This window comes from Talpa occidentalis, unplaced genomic scaffold, assembly GCF_014898055.3.
Source record: "Talpa occidentalis isolate TD23 unplaced genomic scaffold, MPIMG_talOcc4v2.1 talOcc4.12, whole genome shotgun sequence".
NCBI lineage: Eukaryota > Metazoa > Chordata > Mammalia > Eulipotyphla > Talpidae > Talpa > Talpa occidentalis.
Window position 1 is genome coordinate 91,307,680 of NW_023601212.1, and position 22,085 is coordinate 91,329,764.

At 41.5% G+C, this 22,085-nt stretch overlaps 1 protein-coding gene across 1 annotated transcript; it reads right to left on the minus strand.

The window, feature by feature from the left end:
* Positions 1–161: 161 nt before the first annotated feature.
* Positions 162–21,969, minus strand: REXO5 (RNA exonuclease 5). Its single transcript, XM_037507496.2, has 20 exons — positions 21,952–21,969; positions 21,595–21,733; positions 20,041–20,153; positions 18,852–18,978; positions 17,763–17,859; positions 14,815–14,958; positions 14,337–14,425; positions 13,416–13,531; positions 12,291–12,429; positions 12,046–12,140; positions 10,972–11,074; positions 9,899–9,999; positions 9,071–9,191; positions 7,011–7,115; positions 6,388–6,525; positions 5,643–5,735; positions 4,607–4,823; positions 4,190–4,374; positions 3,062–3,180; positions 162–455 (listed from the first exon to the last, which is right to left on the minus strand). Exons 2-20 carry the CDS (start codon positions 21,727–21,729, stop codon positions 374–376), a joined length of 2,319 nt encoding a protein of 772 aa, XP_037363393.1. The 5' UTR covers positions 21,730–21,733; positions 21,952–21,969; the 3' UTR covers positions 162–373.
* Positions 21,970–22,085: the final 116 nt, after the last annotated feature.

The window sequence follows — 22,085 nt, forward strand, 5'->3', positions numbered from 1 at the left end:
TCACAGATACTCTGACAGACTGCATTACACCTGACGAGAAGTCCTGCCCCTCCCCCGCTTCCATGCCTGTATATGCCATTTAATAGAAGGGCTGCATGAAATGAGACCCTGCTAGAGCACCTGTGTATAAACCACTGGCACAAAGAAGGTACAAACTGGCTCCCACCCCTCAACCTGTATAGACAAAGACTGCATTTATTCAAAATTTGTACATATAAATGGACGAGCTTAGCTTCTACATCAATTCCACAAAAGCTGTCTGCTTGATAGACAGGTCTGGTAACCTCTTTAGAGGCTGCACCTTGACCATGTTCTCTCTGCCGTTCATTGCTCATGAGGGCTGAGAAATGGCAAATGGAGGTGGTGGGAAGTCTCACAAACACATGTCTGAGGTGGTGTTTTCCTCTTCGTCTTTTATGCCCATCAGGCCTAGGCCAGAGAATGATCCATCAGTGCTGCAACAGATGAAGAGTAAAGAGGATTTTTAGCTATAGGGCGGAATAAATGGTCATAAGCTCAAAGGCAGAGGAAGTAAGATTTGGGGGAGCGTGTATGTGCCACAGGGCAGGAAGCAGCAGGCAGTTTATGGAGAGCTGCCTGCTGAAAATGGTTTAGTGGAAGGAAGAATGACTAGTCCCAGAAGCATAGAGTCAAATCACAGTTCTGCCTCTTAACAGGTGGGAGGCACTTCTCAACCAAGGGTGAGCGATCTCAAACGAACCTCATTTCCTTCGACTATAAAATAATAAGGCATTTATTTTTTCACAGAGTTTTTGTGAGGATGAGAGAAAATAGCTAACATACACTAAGCACTACATGCCAAGCACTGTTTTAAGGAGTTTACATGCACTGTCTCATTTAATCCTCAAAATAGCTCATGTACCTAATGTAGGTATTGAGGTAAGTACAATTGTTAGCCCACTTGTTAAATTAGACATAACTTGCTCAAATCACCAACTGTTAAGTGACAGAACCAGGTAATAATGGCAATATGCTACCACAGTCCGTTTAAATCGCTATTTATTCTTTTGTTCACTTGTTTAAAACACTTTTATAGCACAACTCATGTGCCAGACACTGTTTGAAAAGCCTTACAGAACATTTAACTTATTTGTAAAACACCTGGCACCGTGTTTAGAAGCTAGGAGTCATCCAGTATAAGTTAGTTCCCTGTCACCTTAATTCATGGCTCTTACATTAGAGGGCTGAGCAGCTCTGCTTTCTGCCAGAGCAGGACATCTGAACTTCAGGTAACAAGCACTAGCCTTCTGGGGATAGAGACTGGAGCTGTGTCTGCTGGAGAGAGGCTCTGCAGTCAGATAAGCATCAGGGTTCAAACTCTTACTGTGCACTTGCTGTGTGACCTCAGTTAAATTGTTTAACCGAGTCTTTTTCTCCGTGTGGGACTCAACAACCCCATCCAAAAATGCATATAATAGAAGCATTTAGCACAGTACCATGCTTACAGGTATGATGAATTATAGCAATTACTAATATTTTTAATATTAATTTAGTACTACCGGAAATAGAAGGATTAAGTGCTGAGTCAGACTCCCATCTTGAGGTAACCTATTCTTTCTGCTACTCCTTCCTGAGCCACTTTCAGCCCTTCCCCAAAGGGTATCTGCTAGCATCATGGCGATATTTGCAGAGACAGGGCCTGGAGAAGTCAGTCACACAGCAAGCTTAAAGTCTGTAGCCAGGTTTGTTCAATGTGGCTATAGAAATCATAGTGTAACTTTTAAAAGAAAGGAGTAACGTCAGGTTTCCACTATTTCCAGAGTTTTTGTCCAGACATGTCAACTTGGCTCAGGATCTTTGCCTCCATCAGAACCTAGGCCTTTTTGCTCCCTGACCCCAACCTCTCACCCCTTGTAGAACATACATCTCAACCACTTCTGGAAGGAGAAAGCTTTGGCTGCCCTGACTTACATAGCGGAACACGAAGACCCAGTCCCTGCTCTAGCCCCACCGCTACTTACCAGTTCTGAGGACCTATCTCAGGGCAAGTCTGTTTGCCCCGCAGAGTCTCTGCTCATAAACCAAAAGCATTCTCAGCAACTTCTGGCCACCTTTTAACCTCTTGCTATTAGTGTGTCAGTCTAAAATGCTTTTCTTTTCAAACACGTGATGTTCTCATGTTCTCAAACTGCCCAACAGGTAGCCCACCTCACTAGTGGCCCTGAGATGCAAATTATAAGGATTTTATGACAGGAAATTAATTTCTGATCCAGGCTTCAACTCCTGAGGCATTCATGTTTTGCCATCTGGGACCTTGAACCTGGGAAAGAATCCTGAAATGTCAAAAATTTAAGGGAAATCACATAATCCAGTGATTTTCAAACTGTACTCAAAAAGTCACTGCCCCCCAAACCCCCATATATATATATACTCATTCACTCATCTAGTCACTCATTCCAGAACTGCCCATCTTTAATGGTTTAGGATTTAAAGGATTTAGGAATTTTAAAGAAAGGGTTTACCAGTTAAAAGTGTTTGAAAATGACTGATTTCTTCAAATCCCTCATTTTATCAAAGAGAAATGGAGACCCATTGGTGATAGGCCACTAGGCGACAGAGTAACAACTGGACCCAGAATCTCGCTCTAGCATTCCTCATGTAAATGATGGAAACAGGACCTGTCTCACAAAGTGAACACGGATGTCGATGGGAAGAGGGCAGGGAGGCCATAAACATACTCGGGACATGTGGGGAGATTAGACCTGCTCATACCTAAGCCAGGACCTTGTCCTAGAGCTTCTTGACCCTTTTTACACAAATGGGCTTAGGCAGCTGCTTTCTTGTCCCAGAAAAGCTGCAAGGCCTGACTTTAACCTGGGATGCGCTATCACTGTGAGGGACCAGCAAGTGTAATTATAGAAGAGCACACAAATGTAAAATGGGAATATAACACCTCTCTCTCAGAACTGTGAAAACTAAGAGCTGATTCATGTTAAGTCCTCATTTATGTGCCTGGTTGTCAGCGAGAGGCCATTCTCCAAGAGCAGCTGAAGTCCAGTGGCCAGAAACAGGAAAACGTAACCCTTCAGTCCTTCCTTACCTTTTGGATCCTGGCAGCAGAATGAGGCAGAGGGTGCCCGGGCCCAGGCTGTGGTAGAGCTTTCCTATCTTCCGGCCCCAGCGCCAGGCTGCTATCTTCGGGTGGTCCACCTTCAGAGTCTAGAATCAAAGCCACATGTGTGCTGGCATTCAGCCAGAGTACCCTCCATTCACCTCTGGAGGGGGTGCAACATCCTTCCTCAGGGTCTCGGGTCAGGGAAGCCCAGGAAAGGCTCTGACTAAATCCTCTGTCTGAAGCTGAAGCCCTTATTGGAGGGTTTCCTATCCACCCCAGAGTCCCCAGGTCTCTGAGTCACTTGAAGAGGATAGCTGCTGTCCTTTCCTCCGGACAGGTATTCCAGGGTCTCCACACTAAGGGAACCACCTCATTTGTGAGAGTTCTGGTGTGCTCTCTGCCCTTATGTATCTCTGTGGCCTTGGGCAACTCATTCACCAGCTCTCACCTCTATTTCCACCTGCTAAGTGTGGAACATTAGGTCAGGGCTTCTTCAACTCCAACCATTCACCTCTACCTCAGACACTGCTTGTATTCCCCCAAGTTGTTTTTCTTTAAAGTGAGTCAATTTCTTCCTTAATCTCATCTAATTAATACTGTCCATGAAATTGTAAGTCCAATGTGGTTGTTGAATACATCAATGAGTCTTAGAAAAAGCAAGTTCATAGTGGTAATAGTGAAAAAAAGTACATCTGTGCCCACCAGAAATCACTGTGTGTACCACTCTGCGAAACCCAAGACTAGATCACTCAGGACTCCCCAGCTCTCTAACCTCCTATGTCAGCCGCCAGAGTCTCTTGGAAAGCCAACAGAGGATAGGAAACCTGGTTTCTGTAGGTATTGGCGGCCGGGGGCGGGGCAGAATAAGAGCTTGAAGACATGGGCAGGGCCAGAAGAAACTGGAGAATGAAGTAAGACTAGTGCCAGGGCAGAAAGAAAATAGACTGAAGGCTTAAAACATCACCTGAGCAGGAGTCTCCTAATTTCCATGAACACCAAAAGACCGAAGCCCAGAGCCAGTAAAACCAAGGCAGCGACCATCCCCCTGGACCCTGAGATGCTCGCTCGCTCGCTCGCTCGCTCGCTCGCTCACTCACTCACTCACTCACTCACCTGCAAGGCCTCCTGCTCTGAAGGAGGGGGTATCACACGAAGCCCCGGGGGCCTTGATTCCGGAGTTAAGCCCCTGAGCCAGGCATGGAGATGCCTAGGGGTGAGGGCAAGCCTGCCTTTCAGTTTCCAGTCCTTGCCAGTGAGAACGTTCAGGGCCCTCTGTGCACTGCCCAAAGTTTTGAATTCTGGAAGCAAGAATACACACGCCCCAGCCCCCTCTGTTATTAAGGGCCAGGAAAGCTGGTTACCATCCATCCATGCTGGAGCCAGTCAGGGCCAAGGGAAAAGAATGGAACTGAGAGCAGCTGGCATGATCCAGTCCAGGAGGACGGACTTGGAGAACATTTCCTTTCTTTGCCCTCACATTATCATCCCCAACTCCTCCTCCCAAGGCTACATTTGGTGGCATACACTTACTAAGGAAACAGTACTTTTTCTGCTTTCCAGTTTTAAGATCTTTGGGCAAGATCACAACTTCCAGGCCAAGGAAGAGGGTAGAGTGCTGCAACAGGCGTTCTTTGAAGTTTTCAGTCACTCCAGACAGGTAGATGGTGCCTCGGTTCTCAGAATCTCGTTCCAGCTCATTGATGAGGGTGTTACTATCAAGAGTGAGCTCTGTCACTGGCCTCTGCACCTAACCAAGGAAAAGATAGTATCAGTGGTAAAAAGTCACCACTTCAACTCCCAGGCCTGTTATGCACTAGCAAGTAACTTCACTACAGTTTCCATGAGTATAAGGAGGCACAAAGAACTACGGTAGAGAGTAGGTAAATAAATACATAAATATAAGCATTTGTGTAAACATACCCTCTCTTTAATTCTCCCCAACTACTACTCAGGCAAAGGATATCAGTTTTCTGCCTTTCACTCCAGAGAAATTGTTTATTTGCATAAGAAACTTCAAAAATATCACCATTTAATCCCCCTGAAAGTTAAAGTCAAGGATAATCACAAAAATACACCCAGAGGGCCTCCCAGAGGGGTTAAGTCTCAGCATTGCAGTCTAAGTTTGCTCCCTGACCAGGGAGCTGACCCACATGGCTCAGCAGACCTCTCCTGTCTTGCCCACTGCTCCCCTCAGCAGTGTATTTCATTCAGTCTGCCTGTTCTGCTCCTCACTCTGGTGAGTCCTCTCACCCCCGTACCTTTGGCCTGCACCCCAGTTCTTCTATACATAAGTAAATAAATCTTTCAAAACAAAACAAAACAAAAACATCCAGAATAAACCTTTTGGAATATAAGTAGTTACCATTTATAAGAGTAGAAGGAAGATGACAATCTAGCCTAGGCTAAACTTTGACAAAAACAAAAGTTGTCAGGTCATGCTAGGAGAAAGCCAGAACTGGCTGAAGTCTGCCCGACAGAAAAGTCATGGCTAGGATACTGTGAAACAGGCTGTACTAGGTCAGGGCTGAGTCAGGGTGCTACATTATACCTTCTCTGGGCATCCTACCTTGATGCAGGTGCCTTCTACCAGAATGTTGTCCAAGGACTCTATGGCCAGCTGGGCAGCTTCCAGGACTTCATATTGTATACAGAGATGTGGCTGCAGAAAAACCAAGGCTTCCTTACCTTTGCTTTTCAGGCTTAAATGGCAAGAAAAGAGGCTATGATGAGGCTAATGCCACCAGGGTGGAGGCCTTGTTGTGACAGGTTAGACAGTGATGGCGATCATCAACTTTAAAAGAATAATCACCAAAATTTAGGAACTGGTTTCTCAGATAATAAACTTGGTCATTTAAAATCAAAACCCTCTCTCCCTGGGCAGTACGGGGGAAAGACTAACAAAATACTACACAACTTACTGTTTCTTAACCCAGTTTTGAGCCTACTTCCCAAGACGTGGAAGTTACTGCTTTTTGAAAGGAGATTTCGTCATTTCAAACTGAGATCACAAACAGCAAGACCACAGGCCACCTTCAACCAACAGACCCATTTTTTGTCTAGCTATACTTAAGAAAATTGAAATCAATATAATGAAAATTTCTCAATTCTCATAACAACAAAAAATCAAGATCTAGTAATACTGGGTACGCATTCTTGTGGGTTAACAACTGCTCCCATTAGACAAAGCATAGCTCACACTCTAGTTGGTGACAATCAAGCTCATGTCACTGTTATTTGAAGAGCCCCATTAGGCATCTGGATTTCAAACATAAATTTATAAGATCAAAATCTGAATTTTCTTATCTCATTACCTGATGGGTTTCAAGAACAAGCGTCATTGACCGAACTGGACCAAAACTCTTAAACAGCCTTTTCAGAGCTCTCAGGTTGCAATTTTTACTAAATGGCCCAGCATAGATAGTTGACATCTCTGCCCACTTGATCCTCATCTATAAGAAAAGTAGGAGGTGGAGGGACAAAGAGAATTAAGTCAAATCTGAAGAAATCATGAGTAAAAACGTGGAGTAATTTCACTTCAAGGAACTTCTCAATACAAACACTATCAAATATACAAAGATTTGTAAACAGATTTCATTGCAGCATTATTTGTAACAGCACATATGCTGAAATAATAGGTCTATCATAGAATGGAATACTATACAGCCATTAAAATGAGATATAAGATTTATAGTGACATCAAAAGATGTATAATGCATATTATTAAAATGAAAATCATAAAATAGTACATTCAGTCTGATTCCCACTTTTATAAAAAATGTATTTTCTAAAAATGTTAATATATACAAAGAAAAAATCTAGAGAAACATAGAGCAAACTTTACGCTTTATTTTTCCTTATGCTTTACTTTTCCTTAAGTGGGAAGAGGACATAAGAAGTCACTAAATAAATCACTTAGCAGGACTTATCTACTTACCCTTTTGTTCATCTCCTCAGTGAGGTTCGGTGGAAAGGGCTCAAAAGAGAACTGGACAATGCTGAAGGGGAACAAAGGGATTTCCACTCTGGCCTGCTCAAGAACCTGCAGAGAACGGAAGAGTCGGGATGAGGTAGGAACCCAGTGGTCGTTGTGTCTCCTGGAGATGAGGCACACTAATATAAACAGTGGCTGTCCTTTTACCCCAAATAGACAGCAATATGGGGCTGATTCCAGGGCTGGAGAAAAATGGTGCCATGACAAAGCCTCCTCGAAAAAAATCACATAAGTTAAAAAAAAAATCATACCTTTACCATTACTAAGAAACAGTAATTACTTCACCTTCAAATTATCTCTAAGAAATGTGTAACTCCAATAAAGCTCCCAGTGTCACACACCATGACAAGCATGTGAGCAGAGAGAAGGAGCAGGAATAGGAGGCTTCAAAGACTGGGGAAAAAAGTCAAGGGACACAGAAGATTCAGGTGAAACAAAAACAGTCACTCCCAGCAAGAAGAAGTCTAATTAATTGCCAAGAAATTGAATACAGGTCATGACTTTGACTAGAGTTCACACACCTGATTATAGGAAAGAGGCTTGATAACCTCAGAGAAGCAGTGCTCTGGGAATGAATCCAACCCTTAGAGGAGAAGTAGCTGCCTCTGGAGACATTGCAGTGACGGGAAAGAAGGAAATAAGGGTGGGAGCAATGAAGGATACTGGAGAAAAACAAGTAAGACAAGCGCCATCCCTTCCCAACAGCATTATAAACACCATAAACGGCACTTTAAGTCTCGTCTGACTCGGAGCACTCATAGGACTGGCAACCTTGCTGGAAAGCCATTAAAATAGACGCAATCTCCTTGTCAGGGCTGCAGTTCCCCAGGCAGGTATCAGAAGGAACAGTAGGTTACAGGTTCTGAGAAGAAACAGGGTCAGGGTGCTCAGGAGATCTGAGACAACTGAAAGCACACACACAAGCTCAGAAAGATATATCTTCAAAATAGGTTTGAGAAGGTCTAGAAACTTCTAGCTGGGCTGACTGGTGAAAGTCTTCCTTTGCACAATGCCAGGTCATAAAGATGGAAGAGGTGGTTGTTTTTTTATGTGATAAGCTAAAGATGTACACGGTAACATGTACACTGCAAGTCCCTAAGCAACTACTAAAATAACATAACAAAGAGTTATAGCTAATACAGTGCCAAAAGAGATAAAATAGGTCATAAAAAATACTCTATGAATTCAAAAGGAAGATAAAAAGGAAAGAGGGAAAAACGGATGGGAAAATTAGAAAATAGCAAGATAAATTTAAACCTATTATCAACAATCATATTAAATGCAAAATGCCCAAGTACCCCATTTAAAAGGCAAAGATTGTCAGATTAGGTAAACAAGCAAAACTAACTGCTGACTACAAGAAACCCACTATAAATTATAAAGACACCAAGAGATTAAATGTAAACCAAAAAACAAATGGTTTAGAAAACACAATGTCATGTAGAGAGGAAAAGTAGGAGCAAGTACCTCCCCCCCGGGACAGACTATTAACAGAAGACGAATGTGGACCCAGGTGTTATAGGCTTTCTACTATCCTCTGCAAGTTTCCTTTAAATTTGCAATTATTTACAAGTAAAATATTAAAAGATAAAAAGCAATACAAATCTTGATGATTTAAGTTTATGCTTTGATACATCCCTTCTGCTTTACACATACAGTAATGATAGAGAAAATATAAGAGAAAAAAACCCATAAAATGCGTTCAGGCTTAAAATTGAGATAAACATTTCCATGAACCAAAACAGAAAAGAAATTCAAAGTGGTATGCAAAACCCAAACCACAGCCTGCTGGACACTGGAGTCAGACACGGGCAGCTGACAGTTCTGCTTAGGTGGGGGATAAAGACCAAGTGCTCCATGAAAAATGTGAGATGGAAGCCAGACTTGCCAATAACGGCAGCCAGGACAGCAGCCGGGAGAAACCGGACACTTGCATGGAGTGCAAAGGCCTGCATGTCCCCTCTGCCCTGAATGCAACCCTCAGAGAGACAGCACTCACTCACCTCTTTATTTGAAAGACACTTAATAGTTTGACAGCTTCTGGCAGAAGAAAGTTCACTAGAATCTGTCTCCCGGGTCAAGAAAAGGAGCTTCTGACCCATCGAGTCTAAGCATTCTAAAACACTGTGAAGAAGTAGAAGAGATCAAGGTAAAAACAAGGTTTCCCATTACTTGAAAATTATTTCTCTGCATTTCTACTAATATGGTAACCACCACCAACATGTGGCTATTTGAATTAAAACTAATTAAAATTTAAAATTAAATCCCTTAATTGTACTGGTTACTCATGTTATATACTATGTGGATTTACTGGCCAGCAGAGGTACCGATTTCCGCCATTGCAGAAAATAATAACGGACAGCACTGCTCTATATTTCGGGAGAGGAAAGAAAAACAAGAAATATACTCAAAGTTCTCTATCAAAGTTTAAGCCAAATTCTAAGGATCTGATACATTTAGGTGCAGAGATATACCCTTTTGAGCCTGTTTTTCCTTTTTTCCCCAATCTGGACAACATATCAAGGTTATAGACACTTTTCTAATCAAAATACTCACTAGCCTATTATCTCTCCTACTGCTTAGTTCAATATATTTTTTTCATAAAGGAAGTCATTTTAGACCAGTCCTTAGATTTACAAAAAGAGATACCACTTAGGGCAAAGGGTGTTATTTTTCCCCTTTGTGGTTTTTGAGATAGAATATTGTCCACACTATTGGTAAACATTTCTCAATAGACTCAAGAGGAAAAAAAACTCCCCAGATTGTCTTGCTAAATAAGAAACCAGATACTCCATTTGTCTTTGCTATTATTTAAAACTGAAGACCATTACCTTGTGTTTGCCTGCTGAACTACTGTTGTATTTCTTGGCTCTTGGCCTGCTGTTTGCAGTTCGTGGTGACTTGCGAGTGCCTCCAGATTTAATTCTGCGATCTTGAAAATACAGTGGTAAAAATCTAATCTCTTGGAAAGCATTTAAGATTAAACAAAAAAACTCACCCAAACAACAACAACAAAAAAATCTACTCGAAAGGTATTCTCTGCTTTTGGAGACAGTGACTTTGCCATTGCCACAGCCCTGGACTAGCTTCAGTAGTTACCAGATGGTTTCTGGCTGCTCAGCCAAGAATGCAATCTGTTACCAGCTGCTTATGTTGTTACATGACTATGGAAAAGGGCCAAGTAGGACTAAGTGAAAAGGGAGGCAATTTTCACTTAACATTCATTCCATAGTTGCTTAAATATACTTCTCTGCACATGCAACTTTTGAAAATAATAAAAGTGTGGCCTGTATGACAACATAAAAAAGGCTTTTTACTTGTTTAATACAAAATCATGAGAAGGCTATTCTAGTGTATTCTTCCATAAAGTTGGAGACTACTTGGGAAGTTGTGAGATAAAGAGTGAAATAAAAACTTTTTATTTAGAATTACTTTAGATCTCTGCCCACTGAACTGCAGCTGAAATAATGTATGCTCCTCTCATTCCAAGAGAGCAAAAATCTATGTAGATTTTCACAATTATTAGCACCAGCTCCCATCACCAACATCACAATATAGTGCTTAAATTATTCAAGGCACAGTGCTAAGAGTCGTATCCGTAGTATCTCATTTACCTCTCCCAACATTCCAGAGAAGTGTTTATTTCCATTTTACAGATCTAGAAACTAAATACCCTAAATCACATAGACATAGCAGTGTCTATGTTGCAAACAGATCAAAAACGTTATACTTAACCACTATATTATGCTAGCGGTATAGGTCTTAATTCTTGAAACATGCTCACTTTGAATCACACTCCTATTTTTGTGAAGATAGGGAGACGTGTCATGGTAGTCTATGACTATCTATGTGGTCTAGTCCCATAATTTTAAGAAAAGCAAACACAAAGATCAAAGACACCAACCTTCTTTGGACCATGCTTAAGGAAATATCGAGCCAACTCAAGGGCTGTTCTAGCATCTTCTGTGGCATCGTGGCCAAGCTTGTCTGGACACTGAATATCCTTCCTAGAAAAAGTCAAGATACAACTGACATCCCTAGGAACATTTAAATGATAGATTCTTTCAACAACTTCAAATATTCTGGTTACATGTACACACCATTCTGATAATCAGAGCTGCATCATTAACAATTAAGTCTCTTGTGTTCCTGATAAGTGCCAAAACATGAGAGGTACTGAGGATAAAGAACAATCAGATATGGTTTTGTCCACAACAAACATATCATCTGGATAAAAAAAAACTACCCAATAAAAAAGTCTTATCTCTGACCCACCCTGGCCAGTCCGTGTCTCATTTCTTAAATGTAACAAGTATTTAAAGTTATCTTTCAGAAATTTTCTATTTGTATACAGTGTCTATATGCGCTTAAGTTCTTTCTTGGTTGATTTTTAAAAACCTTAAATCACAAGTATGTTTAGATATAACTAAATCTAATCTATATCATAGCTATATGTAGATCTTGTTTGGCTTCTCCATTCTATTCTCAATAGTATCTTAGAGAGATTTCCTTGTTAGCACATACAGATTTAGCATATACTTTTGAACAAAAACAATAAAGTTTCAATAATACATATAACTAAGCAGTCCTGCAGAAGACTGCAGTTCTTTGTAGGCTATTTTAGACCATGTTATAATGCATATCTTTGTACTTCTGAGTTTATAAATACATAATAGGACACGTTCAACATGGGGATGCTTTGTTTTCAAATTTTGGTTAACTTTTCTGCCCCTCTCTGCCCAGTTCTATTCATCAGCTCTCAATTGCAAATGTAAAAAACGCTTTTTGTATTCCCATGATTTATTTCTGAGTCATATTTCTCTCTGGAGTTAGAACTGCAGGGTTCATAAAAAAAGGAATACTGTTTATAAACTAAGAGGGAGAGCAGAGACCCCAAATTCTGCAATATGCATTACATACGATATGCTGATTTATATGTAATTTGTCAGGATGATATTATAATATGCAAAAAACCTACCCCAAAATAGCTTTGGCTAAGAACTTTAGCTTAAATCTTCTGCCCTGCTCTCTGACATAAAGCAATGATGTGTCAATAACATATGGATGTATCATCTGAGGAGGAAAGAGAATACAATGAGTAGCGACTTAGGCTAAAGGAAAAAACACATGGGCTGAGGGATAGAAGAGCCCAAGGCTTTAATCTAAGATAAATGGAACAAGCATTTGTTCCTATAAAAGCTAAGTCCTAAATCTGATACTCACCTTCAGTGCTCTCAGATCCAAGTCTAGGGAGTGACCCACTAATACCGCATCGGGAGGAAGCAATGTCTTTAGCTGTCTCTGTACATCTTTGAGTTTGGTTGTAACTGGGTTAAGAATCTTCTTCGTGATTCCTGAGAAGCTTTCAATAAAAAAAGAGAAGTGGACAGGTCAGGACATAAACAAGTTTTCCTTCCTGGAAAGTCATTTCAAAAAAAATTACTTAAAAAAACTAATATATGCTCAGTATAGAAAAAAAAAGATTACCGTCTGATATATCTGCTAACAGAACAATCTAGCACGGCGGTAAGTCTAAGTGTATCTAAGTAAGTATGAACCTATGGGTACAAAGGTAATGGGCAGAAACAGCAGAGGCACACTTTGTTTTATTGTGCTATGCAGGTACCATATGTTTTTAATAAGATCCTCCACCATCAAAGACTATGACTTGCTGAAGGCTCAGAGACAATGGTTAGTTTTTTTAGTAATAAAGTATTTTAAAACTAGGGTATGTACATTTATTATACACAATGCTTTGCACACTCAATAGGCTGTAGGATAGTGTAAATATAATTTTTATACATGCTTGAAACCAAAAAATTCATGTGATTTGCTTTCTTGCAGTGGTCTGGCACTGAACCTGCAATATCTCCAAGGTATGCCGTAATGTTTCACTATCTTCTCTTTATGCCTAATCCCTATTGTGTGTACATTCTGAAATCACATGCTAAGACTGAAATTTTGAGCTGCAAATTTTTGTTATGGAAAAACTTAAGTTTTGTTTTGGTTTTTAGGGTCATGGCAGATTAAGCTCTTGGGTCATTTGACTGTTAAATGAAGATTTGCAGGTTTTTCAGATGAGGTCTTATCAAAAAGCAAAGTTCTAGTTGTTTGGCAGTTGCTAGACAATGATTATAAAGTCTGGAGAGTTTATGGAGTTATGGGGAGTCTATGACAAGGAAAGTAATATTCTACTGACAATTTCAATATCAAAAAATTATAGTTGCAATACCCTAACCTTTTCTTGGGTAATACCTGACTAAATAGAAGCCATAGGCTATTCCCATTAAGTCTCATTCCACTCTAGTGAGATAGCTCTAGGAAGAGCAGGCAGAGGAAGAAAATTACCTGGTGAGGTAGTCCAGGATTTTGTTGTCAGGTTTAACGAGTTCATCCATGATGCAAGAGCCCCCTTCAGCAACCAGCGAGATGCGTGTTAGTTCTCTCCCCTTGGATGTGAGGCACTGAAAGACCAGGACATAGTCAGGCTGCTGAAGTGTGGAAGCTTCCTCTCCTTATTCAGAACACATCAACTGCCACTGCCCCTAATCTACTGGGGGGTTCCTATGACTATGGCATAAGCTTTTGTGGATTAGCAGACCCAGCATGAATAAAATTAAAGCGAGGCATACTATTAAACATTATAGTTAAGGAATCAACACAATACAATTTCTCTGGGAAGGGATGTGCTCAAGAAGATGAATGCAAATACCATCAAACACATTGTACCTTTTATTGAGTGTGTGCTATATCCCCACATTATGCTGAGTACCACTGCTAAGTATTTTATAAGTACACTGTAGCATCTAATGCTGTACTAAGCATTTTATATATACCACCTCAGAACAACCCTACTATTGAGGCCCCTCTATAATAGGGAGAAGCTGGGCTGAAAGAGATTAGGGAATTTATCCATGGTGATACAGCCATTAACAGGTGAGGTCAGATTACAATTTTCAATTCTGTTAAGAATTGAAAAACTGAGTATGAAGTCAGATTATACACACTGCTTTTAGCCAGTCTGTTAAGAATTGAAAAACTGAGTATGAAGTGAACATGCACTGAGTATTCACCACCTCTGAAAAAGTAACACAAGTGGAACTTAAGTGGAGAAACCCTACTTCTGACTATAAATATATGAAACTTAGCTGAAAGGATGGAAACTGAGGCAGTTTTCAAGGCAACAGAAACAAGCCAACATTGGTTCAAAAGACAGGAGTAGCAAACCGCTAGTAATGTACAAAGATTTGAAAAGTCAATAGTACCTACCATTTCACAGTCAAGTCCAAAGAGAGGACTGTTGTCTGTTACAGAACTATCACATTTGGTAGGTAAAAAGTTTTCACAGTCAGGAAAACCTAGGAGGAAAAGGAATAAAATATATGCTTTTAAAACTAGAGATGGTAAACATTACTTTTAGATTCATCCAGGAAAAAATGCAATTTCCACTTGCTGACTTACTAAAGAGAAATGAAAGAAAACTGAAAAAAGATTAACTATCTCACCAAGTATTTCCATACTATTTAAGGTCATGTTCAGATACTACCAAAAAACCATCACTTACCAATCATGGTACAAATCCCATACTTTAGGAAACACTGCACTTAAAATATTTCCTCATCAACAGAAGATGGAATGAATCATTTAGAAAGCACACCCCAAAAGTGAACTTTCAACAATATTACTTTTAAATAAACTGTCAGGTTCCCTTTCATTATTATCAACATTAGAGTAAATCTAAACAAACCTTGTAATGGAAAGTGAAATGTTTTCATTTCCTCCTTTGTGAGAAGGCACCTGGTCAAGCCCATTTTTTTCGAGCCATACTTTTTAAGGATGGGGTCATTCTGCAGGTTGATGCTGACTTTTGAGCTGGCAGAAGGTAGAGAACCTGAAATAAGGATGATTGAATGTATTTAGTGTACGTGCTTAAGAGATGTTTGTTCTCACATCAGAGGACAAGTCTCTTAATGAAGAGACTTAATGAAGATCAAAAGATGTGTAAGACCTAGGCCCAACTTTTAAGGAGCTTATGTTCTAATTATAGGAAAACAGAGAAAATAAGCCCCAACTGGGTTATAAAAATAAAAGCTATGTATAGAAAAGGAAGAAAAAAAATACACTAATTAAGATCATGTATTAGACCTGTCCACTACAGTGCCTACCACTTCTAACAGCCCATCCTAGCCAAACCTACTCCACTCCAGCCACCCACTCAAGAGCAGCCTATTCTTTAAGCAGAGGTGGTCACGGGTTGGATTAAGTTTGGGGATCTGGTTCATGACAGACTGATCTATAAGCTGACCAGTGATTGATATTCCTTGTCAAGGCATGCTCAAAAGGGACAATGGTGATTGCTAAGTTGATCAGATTGCGTACTTCCAGAATTTGAACCTGAAAATATAGAGGACTGACCAGTAAGAAGAGGACTGAAAACACACAGAGAAGGTGCCATGAAAGGGATGGAGAACAGCTCTTCTCTAGAGGTGCTTAGATTCTTGATGGCTTTCTAGTCTACATGCATCCTTCAAATATCCGCTTGTTTAAGGTGGCCTGAATGAGTATCTGGTACTTGCAACCAAGAGCCAAGGTTTCTGAAGTAGAAAAGAAGGTACTCTGGGTAAAACAGAAATATACAAAGAAAACTTGATATGGCAGTGACTAGATCAGGTAAGGAGGAAAAATGTCTGTTTAGGAGAGCAATGTGGGAAACAAGTAGAGAGAAGAGAATAAAATTGAACTGTAGATCATTCTAAATGCCAGGATCAAGAGTAGTCCCACATTCACTATATACTGGGGAGGAACAGCAAGTTCCTCGGGAGGGAAGTAACATAAACAGGATTTTGAGACACATCAATCTCAAAGATATATGGAAAATGGATTAGAGAAACAAGAAAATGTGTCTGGATTAAGATGGTGGAAGGGATCAAGGAAAAGGGATAGGTTGAAAAAAACACTACAGAAGAAGAACTAGCAAAGCACAGTGACAGAGTAATTCAGTTTAGTCAACAAAATATTTACTGAATATTTATAAGGTGATCAGGGAAGGTCTTTCTGCTAAAGTGACATCTGAATAGAGATTCACAGGAGCTAAGGACTGAGCTACGCAGGTTTGGTTTGGGGAGCCAAGAGAAGTAATTCCCAAAGTCCTCAGCATGGCACTTCCAGTCTGGAGGACATATCCTTAACCAAGCTCTTAGTCTTGGTTCTCACTACTCAGAGTCCTCTCAGTCCAACCCCACCCCCAGATCGTCTCCAACAACCTACATTCTTCAGTCATATCAAATTTCCTTTTCCTCATTATTCTTTTTTCATAGTGGAATGTCTTTACACAAGCTTTGAATCTCAGGACTACTGTGATTTACCCAAAGATATTTAAAATACAGTGTAGGTCAAATCAAACACAATTACACACTAAATATGGGCAGGGAAGAAAGGAACAATGGAAAGGTAGGAAGGTAGACGCTTCTGAGACAGGAAACGGGAAGCACAGTGCTGGAAGACATGGGAAGGAATCACTGGTCATTCCTTTTCATGTCCCCTCAGCGCAGCTACTCATTTATTTCTCGACACAAAAAGGCAACAATGAACAATATTTACCTTACTACCTGCCATGAACTGATGTTTCATCTTATTCCATCATCTCCCCTCCCTCCGCCAGTGCTGTCATGTAATTTATTTTAGTTGGTGCCAATCAAATCTCCTGCCTATTCCTCACTGTAAGTACTATTAGCGGGCGTCCCTTACATTAGTCAAAAGAAAAATCTTTCTTCCCATCCATACACTTGTGGTCACAAAGACCCACTGACAGTTTAAAATTTCCTCTAGTGATTTCCTCACAGACATTTATGAATGTCTGATGTCAGTGACGTCCAGGAGCTTTATTTATTTTTTTAAGATTTATTTATTTATACAAACACTGGGGTACAGGGCCTCCCCGGTGGCGCAGCGGTTGAGCGCTGGGTTGCGAAGCTGCCCGCAGCCTCTGCGGCGCCGGTTCAATCCCCGGCTGATCCCCGGCCACCGGAGGAGGGTCCCACATGGCGCGCAGACCTCTCCTGCCGCCCGCTGCTCCCCTCAGCAGTGTACTTCGGTCCTTCTGCCTGCTCTGCTCCCTGCTCTGGCTCTGGTGAATTCTCTCACCCTCCCGCACTTCTGACTGTACCCAGTGCTTGTATAAACAAACAAACAAATAAATAAATCTTTAAAAAAAAAATTAAAACAAAACAAAACAAAAAAAAAAACAAACACTGGGGTACAGGCCAAAGGCGCGGGAGGATGAGAGAATTCACCAGAGACAGAGCAGGGAGCAGAACAGGCAGAAGGACCGAAATACACTGCTGAGGGAAGCAGAGGGCGAGACAGGAGAGGTTTGCTGCGCCATGTGGGAATCTCCCTGGCCAGCCGGGAATCTAACCCACGCTGCAGAGGCTGCGTACAGCTTCATAGCATTGCGCTCAACCTGCTGGGGAGGCCCAGTCCAGGAGCTTTAGCTATCTAATCGAGCCAGATGGCTTCTGAGGCATGTGCCCTGGCTGTGAGTACCGCGGCCTAATCATCCTGAGTACTTAACCTAATTTTCCTTAAAGAAATTTTTTTTTTAACTTTTTTGTTAAAGAGCTGCTTGCAAGAATAAACTTGATTGACAAACCTACTTGCAAGCATATCCATAATCTTTTAGAGTCACAGGCATACCTTCCATCGTCTTAGACAGAACCCCAGTTGTTTGATTGTTTTGCAGTCCGATGATATCGGCTAGGAAAGTGGATGTTGGAGGAGGCAAGAGAAATTTCTGAAAATACAAAACAAGTTGTTTTTTTTTAAATCTTGAGAACATAAAAGACCTGGACTTTTATCATCAGCTCAGTGCTATGAAGGTCTGGACCTTAACTGTTCGCACTGTAAAATAAGAGCTATTTCCTTCATGCGTCAAAGTGACTAGTAATGGACACATTTATCCCACTCTGGAAATTTTCTTTGCCTCTCTGAATACATATTATAGAAGAGACAAAATATTATCCAAAGGTATAGCTTAGAATAAGGAAATTGTTATACTTTTCAAAGTACTTCCATATCTTTGCAAGGGTGGACAGTATGCCAGGCAGTGACAGATGATGCAGCAAAGAAGTTTCCAGTTCCAGTCTTAGGCTCACCTGGGCTTAAATTCCACTGTCACTTACTAGCTGTAACTTAGACAAGTTACTCAGTTTCCTGATAGCAAATTAATGATGATGCATGTAAACTTATTAATGTAGAAGTTAGTACACAGGTAGTGCTCAATAAATAAGGCACAAAATGAAAATGGAGAGCCAAGAAGATTAAGTTAGAGCTCACCTACTCAAATGCTCTCAGGGGAAATGGATGAAACAGTGCAGTAGGGAATGGAGGAGGCTATGGGAAATGGAGAACATGTGCCACTACTAAAGATGGTGTCTGTGTTTCAGCTCCAGGTACTAGTCTAAGGGCACCTGATCCTGTGATGCTGTTGAGGGAGGAGCTGAAATATAAATGTAAATCTTATGAATTTTTGAAACCCTATAGTCTAAATACACATGACATCATCAATCCGACTGCTGCTGCAATGGAAGGAGTGGTGTTTTGCCCAGATTACCAAAGAAAAGCACAAATCTATTCTCAACTGGCGTCTCTGAACCTTTTTGCTTTTCTGTAACCCTACTGGCTCGCTCAGACAGGTGTCAAAGAATCTATTTTCTGTGACACATGCCCTATTCTCTGGATGCAAGGACCTGACTCAGGCCCTAAAACAAAGTTTTCTTAACTTACATGTTTGAAAGCTTTCCGGAGAAATCCAAACTCCAAATAGAACCTGTAAAAGTGTAGCTGACTCATTCCCTGTAGTACAAAAACCACCACGTTGTTTAGTTGGTTCTGGTGAAAAAGCTGGCACCAGCTGTTGAAAAGTCAAATCAACACATAGCCTCAAATCAGTTACAGACACACAGAAGGGAAGTGTGACAAAAAAGCAGTGAGCAACAGTTAATGGAGTTTATCATTGCTCACTGAATAACAGTGAATAGCTATTACTACACGGAATTCAAGTAAAGATCTCATGAGTAAATTATTTATGGCACTCAAATCAAGCAAAATACTAAGAGAAACAAAATGCATTCAAATCTAAAATCCAAATCAAAACAAAGTTCACCTTTACACATCTCAAGATCCTAACCTGCTCTGCAGGCCTTCCTAAGCCAGTCATTATATGGCCAGCTTCAAGAAAGTCAGTTTTAGATAAGATGACAGATAAATGGCAATATTTGTTAATACAGAATATGCTTTTATGGTGTCTAGCCAACCTTCCCCAGGGATGCATGCGTTTGAAAACCTATTGGTATACATACAAAAGCAATTTTCACTACACATTTAATAGTGGCATTGAGATAGCAGAATAGTACAATTATTGTTAATGCAGAAGATGCTTTTAAGGTGCCTAGCCAACCTTCCCCAGGGATGCATGCATTAGAAAACCTATCGGCCTATATACAAAAGCAATTTTCACTACACATTTAATAGTGGCATTGAGATAGCAGAACAGTGCTATTATTGTTGCTTTTTGCAAAAGGAAGATCCTTGATATATAATCATGTTATTTCAGTTGGATAGCCACTGGGAGCTACAAACCAAAACACCTAAGATAAATACTGCCAGAAAGATACTGTAAGTAAATGCAGTGGCCAGGTGTGACCTTCAAGTGTATATGCCCCATCGAAAGTGGGAAGCTATTATTCAGCTTTGAAAAATTATTACAATGTGAAAATACAGGGAGTTGTCAGCTCTTATAGTTTTTGAAAGCAGAATCTGGATTTTTATACAGGAAACACCAAATTAAAATACTGTTAAAAAAATTTTATGACATTTTGTTGGCAAACAAAATGTTAAGGAAGATATTATTCTAGACACCAATTTGAAACATTTAAGTCAATAAAGCAAAGGATGCTTTAAGCTCACCCCATACCTGGGTTTAGGAACAGTGGATTTACCCAAAACTGCATATGCCAGCAATTCACATAGCTGGCTGTGGGTTACTTCACAGTTTTCAGCAAATAAATTGGCTGATAAGCGGGCTTTCTGCAAAGATAAATCAGGATATAACAAATCATAATTATTGAGAACAGTAACAAGTGCAAATTATTAAAATACTCTAGTTTCTATTTTTAGCACATATCAAGACATAAAGGTTCTAATTAATTGGAAATGAATGTCTAAAATAATCTGATACTAAAATATTTAATAAACATTGACATAGAACCTCAGAATCTTGGTTATGTGCTGGGGATAGCAGAATGAAAATAAAACGTTATTCATGTTCTCAGAGTCCTTTTTATTAGGGGGGAAAGTGCAGAAACAGATAATCCCAATACAAACTACTATTTTAAAGGGTAGAGCAAAGAGGCTAAAGAGCCATTGGGTTAAGGTTTTGGTGATACCTTATGTTGAAACTACAGGGGCTAAAAAGAATGAGTAGTCTAGGTAAGAGGGAACATATCTAAACATGTAGTTTAATTTGGCTGGAGCCAAAATGGCACGTTGCAGAGCAGTGGAGGTATGAAATGACAGCAGTGGGATCCAAAGCTCCCTCTTCCACTGGCTTGAGGGAGGTGGGTTTCCTGGTCCTCTGAGCCCTACCATGTACAGCAACGGACAGAGGCTGACCTGCTCCAGGTTGTTGTTGGAGGGTGAGATGGGACCTCTGGGTCCTCTCTCTTGTCCAGTGACACTTGCATTGTGGCTAAGCAGGACTGCTTATTGGGAATACACTACACTATGGAGAGGCCGGGAGTGATGGAACACTGGGTAGTCACATCCAAATATCGGTGGAGGTTGGATTTGGGTACTTTCTTGCAACTTTTCTGTAACTTTGAGATGATTTCAAAATAAGAAATGATGAGATTGTCAATTTCCTTACATTTCTTGCCCATTAATCTTTTTAAAAGTGTTTTTGCCAACCTGGTAGGAAAATAAAAAAGGAATCCTATTTTAATTCAAAAAGGCTCATAGCATTAAAGCTTCTAACACACTGTATAACTGATTGAATCTATTCTTTATTTTCTGTCTTTCTGCACTAGAACATAAGTCCAATTATGGCCGTGTTCTCTCTTTCTCAGATGCACTCCAAGTGCCTAGGACAGTGCCCAGCAGGCAATAAAAATCTGATTACTGGAAGGATGAATGAAGCATGTTTCCTTCTCAAGCTGTGGTAGGGATGCTCACCGGCCATATTATCCCCCTTCTGGAATATACATTGCAGGAGGGCAGGGAATTTCGGGTTTGGGGATCTCCAGATCCCGGCGCACAGAAAGGCTCCACAAATATCTGTGGCATGAACATGCTTCTGGTATGAAGCGCTCCACACCCGTTTTAAGTCGCCAATATTAGCCCGGCGGCAGGTGGCATCATGCCCCACATCACAGATCAGAAGTGGGGGCCGGCGGGCCGGCGGGTGCGAGCGCCTGACGCGCTTCGGGGGGCACAGGGCCCGGGAAGGCGCTGGGAGCCCCGCGCCGCTCACCTTGGCCTCGGGCGGCCTCTCCGGGTCTCCGCGGGTTCTCAGCGCCTCGCCCGCCCCGGCCCCCTGGTCGGGGCCCCGCCTCCTCTTCCTGCCCTTCTTGGGGTGACTGCGGGGCCTTTCCCTCTCGGGCTCCATGAGGCTGCAGAGAAAGATTCACTAAAACCGAGGAACCCCGACGCCCCGATTCCCCAACCCGGCGGAACCCTGAGGCGGGCGGCAGGGGCTCCGGCGGCCTAGAACCCCCCCGGCCCGCTCCTGGATTCCGCTGCGGAGCCGTCCGCCCGCCCCAAGCTGGGGTGCCCGCGCCTCCCCCGATCCGAGCCCCGAAACCCGCGCCGCCCGGCCAAACGGTTTTACCGTCCGCGCCGGAGGCAGAATTCGAAACGGCTCCCCAACGGCCAACGCGCCCCCCGCGGGCCACGAGGGCCGAGGAGGCCGCCCAGAGGCGTCCGCGCCCCAGACCCCTGCGCCCCACGCCGAGCCCCGAGCCC